Source organism: Salvia splendens, chromosome 12 (genome assembly GCF_004379255.2).
Source record: "Salvia splendens isolate huo1 chromosome 12, SspV2, whole genome shotgun sequence".
NCBI lineage: Eukaryota > Viridiplantae > Streptophyta > Magnoliopsida > Lamiales > Lamiaceae > Salvia > Salvia splendens.
The window spans coordinates 22,181,885-22,195,389 of NC_056043.1; the positions used below are offsets into that span (position 1 = coordinate 22,181,885).

Sequence of the window (13,505 nt, forward strand, 5' to 3'; positions counted from 1 at the left end):
AAAATCATCGTTTTCTTCAAAATTTTCCAAATTTATTTTTTCACAATTCTCCATTTATTTTCAATTTATTATAAATATGGACCAACTTTGCCGGTCCAGAAAGGAATTAGAATCATTTGAGGCGAGAAAAAGAGAGTGCTTACTGCTAGATGGTAACTTCATAGAAGGTTCCCCACTGTATTTTTACAGTTGTATCTAGCTACAGTTGACCAAAATCATCTATTTCTTCAAAATTTTCCAAATTTATTTTTTCAAAATTCTCTCATGATTTTCAATATCTAATAAGTATAGACCAACTTTGCCAAATGCTCCAAGATCCAATTGAGGTGAGAAAAATAGAGTGCTATATTTTCTAGATGGTAACTTCAAAGAAGGTTCCCCAACTCTATTTATAGTATCTACCTACAGTTGATCCAAAACTCAAATCTCTACAAACTCCCAATTTTGTGCAAACGATGCGAGACTTCAATACAAACCACACACCCTTTCTTTTCATCAGCATTTTCTCCATATTTTCATTCAAACTAAGCTCCTCTATCCCAAACAACGACATTTTCTGCCACGAAATCGAAAAACAATCACTTATAAAGTTTAAACAATCTTTGAAAGATCCAAACGATCTTTTTTCCTCATGGGACAGTAAAGTCGATTGCTGCAAATGGAAAGGTGTAATCTGCAGCAACTCAACCGGCCATGTCGAACAACTCCATCTCCAAAACAATCCTTCACTTCAAGGCCAAATCAATCCATCTCTGCTGAATCTCAAACATCTGAGATTCCTCGATCTCAGCCAAAACAACTTGACACAAACAATCCCTTCCTTCCTCGGATCGCTCAGAAATCTCCACCATCTCAACTTATCCAACGCCGGATTTCATGGGAGCGTACCGCCTACCATCGGAAACCTTTCCAATTTGGAGACGTTGAGCATGTCGGGGGACGGGAACAAACTGGCCTCGGACAACCTAGAATGGTTGTCCGGGCTCAGGAAGCTGCAGCACGTCGACATGAGCTTTGTCAACCTCAGCAGATCCAGCTCCAACTGGTGGAAGATAATCAACACTCTCCCTTCTTTGCAAGAGCTGCATTTCCAAAATTGCAGCCTTGTGTTTGTATCTCCTTTGAGCAATGCTAGTACTATGAATATATCGTCTCTCACTTTGCTCGATCTCTCTCACAACAATTTCCACTCTCAGTCCATCCCGCCATGGATTTTCCAGCTCACCAAGCTTGAGCATCTTGACCTTAGCTTCACCAGCATCAACGGCCCGATTCCAACGGTTAACAGAGCCACCAAACTCCGATACCTGGATCTCTCGGAGAACCGTCTAAACTCCACAATCCCAGATTGGCTCTACTCCTGCAAAGAATTGGAGTTTGCATATTTCAGCTATAGCTTCATGCTTGGCTACATCTCCAGCGATGTCGCTAATCTAACATCTCTCAAAACCCTCAGTTTTTTCGGAAACCAGCTCACCGGGAAAATTCCCAGAGAGATTTCCAACATGTGCGGGTTAGAATTTCTGTTCTTGACGTACAATCAGCTGGAAGGAGACATATCCGATTCATTCGGAAATATGTCGGATTGCTTCTTGAATTCTATCAAGCTCCTTTGCTTGCGAAGCAATCAGCTCTACGGTCGCATCCCAGACAGCTTCGGAGATTTTAAGAAAATCCAGTTCCTTCATTTTGGCGGGAACTCGTTTTCTGGTCCGATCCCGGGCAGCCTGGGGAAGCTGTCGTCTCTGCAGGAATTCAGCCTCTACGGAAACAATTTCTCAGGCAGCCTGCCCGAGAGCTACGGTCAGCTCTCAAGCTTGGAAGAGCTTTACATCGATGACTGCTTGCTGCAAGGGACCCTGACTGAGAAACACTTTTCGAATCTGAAAAACTTGAGGATTCTGTCAGCCTCGGCAAACTGCTTGCTTTTGAACGTGTCGCTGGATTGGGTCCCGCCCTTCCACCTCACTGCTCTCAAGGTGGCGTCGTGGAGATTCGTGGGCGCGGGAATTCCAAGGTGGATTGAATCTCAGAGGAGTGTGTCGGAGCTTGATTTATCGGATACCGGAATCTCGGGTACTGTCCCAAGCTGGTTTTGGGAGATTCCGTTTTTGAATCTGACCAGAAACAATCTCCGCGGTGAGATTCCGAACCTAAGTCGAGCTCGGTATTTATACGTGAGCTCGAACAAGTTCAGTGGCTCGCTGCCCGGAGTTGGAGATGCTTTGGTTGAGATGGACTTGTCTAACAACTCGTTCTTGGGTTTCATGACTCGGTTCGTGTGCAATAGCTCGCAAACTCATAAAGTTGAGATCCTTCATTTGGCGGGAAACCAACTGATTGGAAAGTTGCCAGATTGCTGGAAGGAATGGGCGTCGCTCAAGTACTTGAATCTAGGCGATAACAAATTATCCGGAGTCATCCCAAATTCAATAGGTTTTCTTGCAAATCTGCAGTCTTTGAATCTCTATCGCAACAGTATTTCGGGCCACATACCTTCTTCGTTGCGTAACTGCAAACAGCTGCTGAAGATTGAGCTTTCGGAGAATCATCTTGATGGAAGCTTGCAGCCGTGGATTGGAACTACCTTAGTCAAGTTGAGGATTCTAATTTTGAGATCAAACAAGTTCAACGGTGAGATTCCTTCTGAGATATGCCACCTAATCTCTCTCCAAATCTTGGATCTCTCACAAAACAAGTTTTCTGGTGCAATACCTAATTGTGTTCAAAATTTGACCGCAATGGCTACCAAGAGAAGCTTGAATCAATATGACTACTCTTCTTCAAGCTACAATGGGGCATCTTTCATAGATAGTGCATTAGTTGCCACAAAAGGGAGTATTTTGCAGTACGATACAATTCTGTCATTGGTCACGAATATCGACCTTTCTAGCAACGATTTGTGTGGAGAAATCCCAAATGGGGTGACAAGTTTAGTTGAACTGAGGTCATTAAACTTGTCGAAAAACAGCTTGACCGGTTTGATTCCTCGAAATGTTGGAGATATGAAGGAGTTGGAGTCGCTCGATCTATCAAGGAACTTCTTATCGGGTCAACTTCCGAGTAGCTTATCTTTGGCGTATGCTTTGAACCATTTGAACTTGTCGTACAATAACCTTACCGGAGGGATACCAAAGGGCACCCAAATTCAGAGCTTTGACGCGTCTAGCTTCGTTGGCAATGATCTTTGTGGTCCTCCGTTGACAAGTGGTTGCAACGGTGATGATGGAGAAGTCATGACAGTGGCTAAGGAGGGGAAAGATGGAGATGGATTGGAAGTAGATTGGTTATATGTGTTTGTATCTTGTGGTTATGTGGTGGGGTTTTCAGTTGTTTGTGCTACGTTGTGGTTGAATAAGTCGTGGAGGGATGCATATTTTGCGTTTATTTTTAAAGAAAATGTGTAATAATTTTTATCTATATTGGTTTGTTTCTACTCTTCTATATATTTAGTTTGTAAGTTTAGTTATTCAAAGCATAATTCTTAATCTAATGTGTGTGTTGTTTATCATATATAGTGTCTCTGGAGCATTATGAGTTACAAGACATGATCATGCACATAATGATCATACCCTTGTCTTCAAAACTTTAGTTTTGAATTGTCGAAGTTAAATTATATTATTTAAATGAGATAGAATCGTAAAATATGCATAGCCACCTAATATTTTAATACTGGGAGTCCAACCTACTATTAATCATTGTTGTACTCCATCCGTATTCAAAAAATAGAAACATTTGAAACGGTACGAATTTTAATGTACAATTGGTAAAGTAAGTGAGAACAATTGGTAAGGTAAGAGAGATGAAAAGAAAAATGAGTAAAGTAAGAGAGAGAAAAAGAAAAAGTAGTGAAAGTAGTGTTAGTGGATTGTGGAGTCCATGTCTTAAAATAGAAAAATTCTAAAGTTTCTATTTTTAATAAATGGCCCAAACTAGAAATAATTACAATTTTTAAAAAACAGAGGGAATATATTTTTAGAGTTAACGATGCCAGATGTAGCTCGACATGAACATGTGGAGCTGCGAGAGAGAGATGGTTGATTAGGGTTGAATGATTTGAGAATAAATAGTATAAACTAAAGATACATACGATGACATGTTGATGTTGATTCTATAAAGTAACAATAGTAACCCTTCTCAATTGTTGATCGTCGTTATCCAAAATGTCATGATATTGGTGACAAAAAACCCACACATATTGATAAGTCAAAATATTGTACATTTGACCAACACCATATGCTCAATGTTACTCGTATAAATTTAAAAATGAATACTTTCTACGATCTTTGTACTTGATTTATATAGTAAGTCGTATAAATTTAAAAAAAGAATACTTTCTACGATCTTTGTACTTGATTTACATAATACGAAGTATACTTCTCAATGTGGTCCGTTCAATGTTATACCACATCTCAAGTCTTGCCTCAAGTCTTTCAAATCTTGTGGATATGCGATTAGCGCTCATCAAATCGGTCAACTCGACGCGTGATCCCTCACTTCAATGGTACATATGGAAAATTAGAATTAAATATTGTCCACGTTCATGATTGATAGATGGATTTTTATACTACTATTGGAGTCTAATCACATTTGTTCATGTCTTAAACGACCCACTATTCAAATTTCCAATCAAATTGAAATTTAATTTTCCGATTACAACTCTCCATTTTCTGTTTCTAGCACGCCCTCCATAGAAGGATACAGTTTGACTGCCTTCACACATTTTGGAGATAAATATTGAACGGTTAAATAAATAAAAACTCACAAAAAAACATTATGTTATGTAAAACTCATTGTTTATAGGGCTGACAATTTTTGACACGACACGATAATCCGACACGAATCCGCACGAAATTATTGGGTTTGGATCAAACCTTATTGGGTTTGTGTCCTTATTAGGTTGACCCGTTAAGAACCCAATAATTTCGGATTGGATTCGGGTTAGATGCGGATAACCATTAAGAAATAATATTATTATTATTTTTATTATTATTATTATTAAAAATATATATTTTACTTTAATTTTTAAATTTATTGTAAATCGGGTTTAAAGCATATAAAACAGATTTTTAATCGTGTAAATTAGGTTGAAAAATAAGGTTTGATCGTGTAATATTAGGTTATAATCGTGTAATATCAGGTTCGGGTCGTTATCGTGTCGTGTCAATCCAAATTATATTGTGTCGTTAACGGGTTCGTGTCGAATGCGGGTCGTGTTCGGGTTTGAAGGTAGCAGGTTGAGTTCGTGTTCGGGTTTAGAGTTTTCTTAACATGTCCGATTCGGGTTATGCCTTATTGGATTGGGTCGTTATCAGGTTGACCCGATAACAATTAATTGTTTAATCATACTTTTTAAAAAATGTCTCAATATTGAAATGTAATCATTACCTTGCTTAACTTTACAAATTGGCAAGATATTAAAACAAATGTTTTACCCAACTAAGACTGTTATTTTTAATTGAATTAAAGTCAGTGGTCTTATTTAATTGAAGTCAAATTTGGCGTTTTGTGTGGGAGATTTGAGATCCATATTGGAAGACTTACTCCTCTAATGTTAATTGGAAGACTTGCTGCAATGGTCAATTATATAATGTGGCATAAAAGATCAAGAACATGGTGGAGGACTAGATATTTGCCCTGATTTTATCTTTTATAATTTTTGTAATAAATATTTAAGTAAAAACAAAATTGCATGTTCCACTCAAGTTTGACTAATATCTATTAGATCCTTATTAAACACATCTTAACTTGCACTTAAGTAGTCCAAGCCATGTATGCTCTCTCTGTTTAGTTATCCCAATCTATATCAAGTTCAACACGTTAATTCATATATAATTGATGTTAATTAATACTCGTCACTATAACTGCGCATGACACAGATTAAGCTCGAGAATAAAATGGTATATTAGTTTAAGTTTTAAACTTAACCAAGTCTTTCATGTGCTTTATATCGTATTAAAGAAACAACAGTATCATTAAACTTGATGCTAAATTTATGAAATTAGCCTCACTAAAAACAGGTTTAACTTTAATCAATATGAAAACAACTCAATGCCCTGTGTAATCATAGCAGCTTGTTGTTAGTTGTTCTGTTGAAATTTAGCTTATACTTTTCATAATTAATTTGAATATTTTACTTCTTTATCAAAAAAAGTCATGGTAGAAATAGTGGCGTGTATATTAGCCATTAACTGTTCAATTTTGTCTTAAAAATTTCGTCTCAAACTAAAGTTTATGTGTCATATTGACCCATTCTATTGGACAAAGCTTACTATAATTTACTCCCTCCGTCCCCGAATAAAAGTCGCTAATTTGCATTTTGGGCCGTCCCCCATTAAGAGTCACTCATTATTTTTACCATAAATGGTAGTAGGCCCCACATTCCACTAACTCACTCTACTCACATTTTATTATAAAACCAATATAAAATTGTGGGTCTCATATTCTATTAACTTTTTTAACCAACTTTTCTTTACATTTCTTAAAACTCGTGCCCGGTCAAAGAGCGACTCCTATTAGGGGACGGAGGGAGTATTATTTTAATGCAGAGTAAGGTGGAATTCGTGTGGAATGCACAATCCTTCCTATTTTATAATCCTTATTAAAAATTACTTTTCTGTTATCTAAAATACAGAAGGCTATATAGATTTTAATACATTCTCGGTCCTATAAAAATAGACAAACTTATATATTATGGAATTTAATATATAATTAGCAAAGTAAGAGAGAGATAAAAAAAATTAAAAAGAAAGGAAAAGATAGCAAAAGTAGTGTTAATTGATTGTAGACTCCATAGACTTGGTCTAATTTTAAGGACATTAAAATGGTAAAACTAATCTATTTTTTAAGGATAACAAGAGTATTAAATTGATAAAATATGATACATAAAAAAAAGTGATAAAGTAATATTAAAGAAATATGAAATTAATATCATTAATAATATAATATGTGTTGAAATTTTTAAAACATAAAATGAACTGATTTTGATTGACAGTTCCAAATATTAAAAGATTATTTTTTAGAGACCAGTGGAATTATTAAATTCTTTTTCCGTCCACAAAATCTATCATATTTAATTTTACATGAGTTTTAATAAATGCTAATGGAAAGTGATTGAAAAATTTATGGAATGTAAGTCCTACTTTTATATTATGAATGGAAATATGTTAATAGAATATGAGGTTTATTGCCAAAATTGATAAAAGTAAAATGTGATAAATTTTATGGAATGTACAGAAATAAAAATAAATGACAAATTTTAGTAAGTCATTTTCTTCGTTAGTGCTTTCTACTTCAGCATTTCATTCCTATCGTTATTGGCTTACAAGAAAGTGCACAAGTTAGGCGCATTCAAATATCACTATTCTATTTCTTGTAATAAGTTAAAGAAAATAATTATTTAACTCCCAAAAAAGCAAGAAAATCAAACTACTTTGGAGACATTGTAATCAAGTATTCCTTTTATCTGAAAAAACTTACGAATATTTAAAGCACCATGTATAACAACATCCCAATTCCTACATACATGAAACACAAAGCCAATTAAGGTTAGTAGTTGATACTTAACTATCAAGTTATTTGTACATTACTATGAATACAGTGAACTAATTAAAGAAGTGATAGGATGATAAATTACCTCAAAAAAAATGGATATAATAATATGAGTATAATGTAGACGGTAACGTCTGATTTTTATCATATAAAGATGCACTATAACATGCTCTTTCGCAAAATGCGTGTTCATAAAAACTGTTACTTTTATTTAGATCACTTTAATCTATAATCAGCAAATTTATTCAGAACAACTATTTGTCTTCAAGCCACCTGCAACGCGTCACGCGGGTGGCCCGTATCCCACTCAGGGACGGGACGGCTGCGTGACGCATTGCCGCGCCCCGTCTCGTCCCCAGCCCATCACCCATCCCGTTCCGCCGTGACGAAATGCGAGACGGCTCGCCACGCGCCGAGGCGATGTGGCGCGCTCCCAGGCCATGCGTGACACCCACTCGACGTCCCGCAAGTTGACATCGTCACGCTGACGCAATAATTCAGTTTTTTTAAATAAAAATAAAAAATAAAAAATGTGAAACGGTAATATTACCGTTAATAGCCGTTTTTCCTTTTTTTATTATTTTTTATTTTTTTTACTCTATAAATACTCCTAATTCATCCTCATTTCACACACAACTACACATCTATTCTTCCCAAATAATCTCCATTTCCTCTCCAATTTTCATCTAACATCTCACAAAATGTTCGGCGACGGAAACTCCGACGGTGGCGGCTCCGGCGGGTGGGATCTCAACCCGTTCGGCGACTGGGGGAGCATGTACAACACATTGGGTGGTTCCGATTCGTCGACGCTGGGCACCCAGGGTTCGTCGACGCCGGGGGTACCAACCACCCAATTTTGATGTTGATGCATACGCCCGTCCCTCCGCCCCGCGGTATTCGTAGGGATTATCCCAGATTCGGGAGGATTATCCAGTTCAACCCACTCCGGAAGAAGGCCGAGGTAGGGGAGGAGGCCGAGGCGGGGGAAGCTCTCGGGCGGAGGCCGAGGCGGAGGAGGAGGAAGAGAAGGAGGAGGAGGAGGAGGACGATCTAGGCCGGCATCCGTACGGCCCTAAAGAAACGCTGGCGGTGTACAACGCCTGGATCAGCGTCTCGTACGATCCCATCGTCGGGAATCAACAACCCCAGAAGTGCTTCTGGGAAAAGGTCACCGAGGCCTACCACGAGATTAAGCCGAAAAAGACCCTCCGCCGCACATATAAGATGCTCCGCGCTCACTTTGACCCAGTCGACAGAGAGGTCAAACGATTCTGCGCCATCCACAAGAATGAAGCGGCTCATTACCAAAGCGGAGCCACGGGAGCCGACATTCTGAGGTCGACTTTGCGGGTCTACTTCGACGACACCGGAAAACATTCAAATATGTCAATATTTAGGAGGTCGTCAAGGACGAGGAAAGGTGGGCCTGCGGTGTGCGGTCCAGCACGGGCTCGACGTCGAAGCGCACAAAGCACACGACGAGTGGCCAATACTCGTGTGGTGACGGTTCGGGCAGCGGGCCACAAGAGTTTGCCTCGCAGGAGGTTGAGACTCCGGCAGACGATGCCGGGGGATCCTCCCGTGGGCGCCGTCGACCGCAAGGGAGAAATGCGGCGAAGGCGGCTAGAGGGAGGAGGGGCAGAGCCGAATCAAGCCAGGCAGGCTCGGGGGGACCCCCCAACTCTCTTATGGCCATGTACATGACCGCCACAATGGTGGACACTTCCCGCTTTACACCCGCCCAATACCAAGTCTGGCTTAACGGAGTTGTGTTTATGGCGGCACAACTTGGCATTCCGCCTCCTCACGGCTTCAGTGCACCTCCACCGCCTCTGGGGGATGATTCGCCGGCGGAGTAGTTTTTTTATTTTCTGTAAAATTGTATTTTAAATTATGTCATTTTTATTTTTTTAGAATTTTAATTATGTCTTTTTTTATTTTTTTGAATTTTAAGTTGTATTTTTTTTATGTTGTAATTTTATTTTATTTTTAATGAAGTGTGTTTTTTTTAATTGAATTTGGTTGGAAATAAAAATAAAAAATGAAATTGAATGAATAGTAATTTAAGGGACGGAGGGTTGCAGGTTCCGTCCCTTAGTTAAGGGATGGAATAAAAAACTACAGTGGGGCCCGCAAATAGTAATTTAAGGGACGGTATAGTGACAGCGTTGTGGATGGCCAGGGCACCCGCAACGCGTCACGCGGTTGTCCCACGTTCCGTCACGGAGGAACGGGACGGCGGCGAGACGCGTTGCAGCGCTCCGTTTCGTCCCCAGCCCGTTGCCATCTCGTCCCGCATTTCGTCCCTCCGAGACGCGTAACGCGACGTCTCTCCAAGCGCCGAGGCGACATGGCGAGCTCCCAGGCCATGCGTGACGCCCACTCGCTGGCCCGCGAGTGGGATTCGTCACGCTGACGCAATAATTTATTTTTTTAAGAGGGTGATTCCAGTGGCTGCCGCGGTGGTACCTTCTCATCAACAGAAGAAAAAAAACAAATGAGAAAAGAAAGAAACAAAATTATATACACCTATGCGTTACACATAAACATAAAATAACACCATGCTTCCCCGGCAACGGCGCCATTTTGGAAGGACCTCGAGAGGGGGCGCGAATAGAGTGTGAATCAAGTTATATGGAAGATAACCGAACCGGCTGGATCAGTTAGCAAATGTCGGTGCCACTTGATCAATGCAATCTCGCCCTCACTCGTTTCCTACCAAAGTAATTTATAAACTCTCAATTTTGCACTACTTTAACAGTAAAGAGGCAAGTTCGGGGTCGATCCCACAGAGAAGCTAGTGTATCAAGTGTGTGAGTAGTGAACAGGGGGTTGGCTGTTGCCACGCTTTAACTTTGGGAGTTTTACCTACTGATTTTATTCTAGACAGAATTTAACATACTAACTTGATCAAGGAAATTTTAACTACTGGGTCAAGTGAATTTCAAACTGGAATGAAAATTAACTACGTGAAACAGTAAACACCACGATGAAACGAAAGCAACTTTGATTAAAACTAAACTCAGAACAGTACAGCGTGAAATTTAAACTAAGCTAACACTTCAGAAAATACGAAAGTAAGTAAAACCGAGGAGATCCTCGGCGGGAAACTTAAGAATACGCCGACAGATATCAAGTATTCTGCATACGCTGACATCGAACATTCTCATGACTACGAAATAACCAACTACCTTTCTAGACTTAGCAACCAACTTCCTAATTCAACTAAACAGAAAGAGAATAAAAGTGGGGACCAACTTCCAGAAATATCAAGTACGGAAGGAAAGCTGCAACTAACTAACTAAGGATTTTACTAATAGCAACACGCATCTCATCAACTGAATTAAACACGAACATGAAGTAAACAGAGCATGTATCTAGATTCGAACAAAATATAGAAATTCGGACGTCGGAAACTTGCAAACAGCCGGAAATAAAACAGATCTACATATACTAGACGGAATGAAAAGAAAACACGAAAGCTAGGCATAAATCTCGATCACTCTGTTTCAGATCCAAACGTCAGATGCTTAACCACTCCGGATCCAAGCAATCCGAACCCAACAACAACCTGATTCAACTCCATTGTCTCATATTCAACAAATCTGCTCCGATCAATGCTAGATTCCAACGATTTTACTCAAACTCAGCAACCAACATGAAATTCAGACATCCAACTCAGCGATCGCAACAAACTCAAAATGATAAACTTCCATAATCGAAATCAACAGCAGCTCAAACACAGAAAATAGAAATTGCATAAACGACGGAAATTCAACAACAAACAGTGCCGAGCTTCGAACGGCGAAGCTCGGTGAAATTCACGACGGTAAAGTAAAATGAAAGCGATTAAAGTGTATATTCACCCTCCGCGAGGACGGTGTTGCCCAACTACGGACTAGCCAAGTAAAACCCAGACCCCTACAATTTCCCGATAAAACCCAAAAATATGTAGAAGAGAGTGAGCTAGAGCAACAATCTGGTCATCAGGCCTTCACCGAAAAGGTCCCCTCTGATTGCATGCTTCCTTCTTTATATATGTGCGGACATAATCTTCTAGAAGCCTTCGTAGAAATCTCCAATCTACCCTTCAACCCCTTGATTTCCTCCGTCATGTAATTTTTCTTCAAAATGCTCACTTATTCGCCAGTTTCATTGGACCATGCAATTGTCCTTCTCTATTCCTGGATTTGGTGAAAACCTTCTACATACCTGGCTTAAAACATGTGTTAGACCCCGCAAATGAATGAGTTTCACCCCTATATCTATGCATGAAATTAGCCTTATCAAACTGCTCACACTTAAACCATACTTGTCCTCAAGTATAAAGATAAGAAAAAGAAATAAGGCGAATTTCAATGCATGATTATCCTATGACCAACTCTAAAAACCAAAAACTCCTAGACCTAGACATAAAACAGACTCAAAAAGAGAAAACAAACACTTAAAGAAAAACACGAAGAAAAACACATAGGCATGAACCAGCTTCAATTTTAGGCAGCCGTCCCCACAAGTTTAAGGTCAATCCGATCGTCTACAGTCTCCAAATCCTCCCATTCACCTTCTTCTACCTAGTCGGTCTGTCAGTTCGTCCAGATAGCCTATTGACTTCCCACTTGTTGGATTCACTCGATCACTCATTCCTCACCAGGAATGTTAGGATTGAATCGCTCTTAAGTTAATGTTACACCACTGATGCATCGGGTTATGAGAGTTTCTCCTTCCTATAGTCCTCCTTTCTTTTTCCTTTTAATTCCTAGGTCAGGTTACTATTGCTTCCTGCCCTTAGGTATCTTTTTCTTTTATTCCCCCCTTTTTATATTTTCCCTTGGAATTCGTCCACCTTATACCTCCGATTTTTTTATTTTATTTCTCCCCTGGACTTCGTCCAGTTTATACCTCCTCTTCCTGGACTTCGTCCAGCTTATACCTCCAGAAACCCTTTTTTTTTCTTTTTCTCCTTCATACTCTACTCCCTAAGCATCAAGTGGTAGCCCCCATTTTTTTACAAGTCAGCTCTCAATGTATAGGCTTATAACTCACTCTTAAAGTGGGGCTTCACAATTAGGTTATCTAAGGCATCTTCTATCGTCCTTACTTCATTCAGACCGCATTCAGCTTATTAAGGGAAAAAGGCATCAAAGTTGACATGCATCCTATCTTCAATTGCTCTTACTAAAGGGATCTTGCCTTATTATATCCACTAGCTCATGCGATACTTAAAAAAACTGAACCTAGAGACACCTATACGACTCCCTCCCCCTCCCACTTCACTCAAGCTTGTCCCCAAGCTATCCCAGTGAAGGGGGGAAACAGGGAAGTACAAAACAGACTACTACGAAACATATAACCAGCAAAACGCACACTCAAAACAAACTTCTCACACTTAGACCGAGCACTGGGCTAAGTGGGAGAAATTCCAACAAAACAAAAACCACACATGCTTGAAAAGAAACACAAACTTCTCATACTTAGACCAAAGATTGGGCTAAGTGGGAGAAGACAAGTATAAGCGCAGACAAATATATACAGAGCATGCCGGAAAAAAAACACACAACACAAACATCAAACAAACAAACATAAGACTGAAAGAAAATAAAAGAGAAAAACTAAAAGTAAAGTTACTTGGTCAAGGGGGGTTCATTTCAGGTTTTGGCTCCCTCGGGAGCCAACCTGCGGTGGAACGTCTCCGGCTTATTTGTCTCCTTCTCACTTGAACTGGACACTGTCTTCATAACTGAAATGGGCTTTGAGGCAGACGGGGCGGCCAAGGGCTTTGACGATGGTGGGGGATACTGGGGAGTTGAACTTCCTAGCCTTGGCTGGGTAGGCATGTGGCTAGGCCCAGCAGGAAATTTTGTCTGCGGCTCAGCAAAGTTCTCCTTCAGCCATTTCGTCATCATCATCATTAATTGAACGGTCTCCGCCATCCGATCATTTTGCGTAGATGA

The 13,505-nt window shown here is 39.8% G+C and overlaps 1 protein-coding gene across 1 annotated transcript; it reads left to right on the plus strand.

Annotated features, from left to right (window-relative positions):
- The first annotated feature begins 455 nt into the window (after window positions 1–455).
- On the plus strand, window positions 456–3,407 carry LOC121757714 (receptor-like protein EIX2). Its single transcript, XM_042153214.1, has one exon. It carries the CDS (start codon window positions 456–458, stop codon window positions 3,405–3,407), a length of 2,952 nt encoding a protein of 983 aa, XP_042009148.1.
- Window positions 3,408–13,505: the final 10,098 nt, after the last annotated feature.

Excerpts from the sequence above, each read along its gene's own strand:
- LOC121757714 (XM_042153214.1), top strand. The coding sequence starts at position 456 with ATGCGAGACTTCAATACAAACCACACACCCTTTCTTTTCATCAGCATT.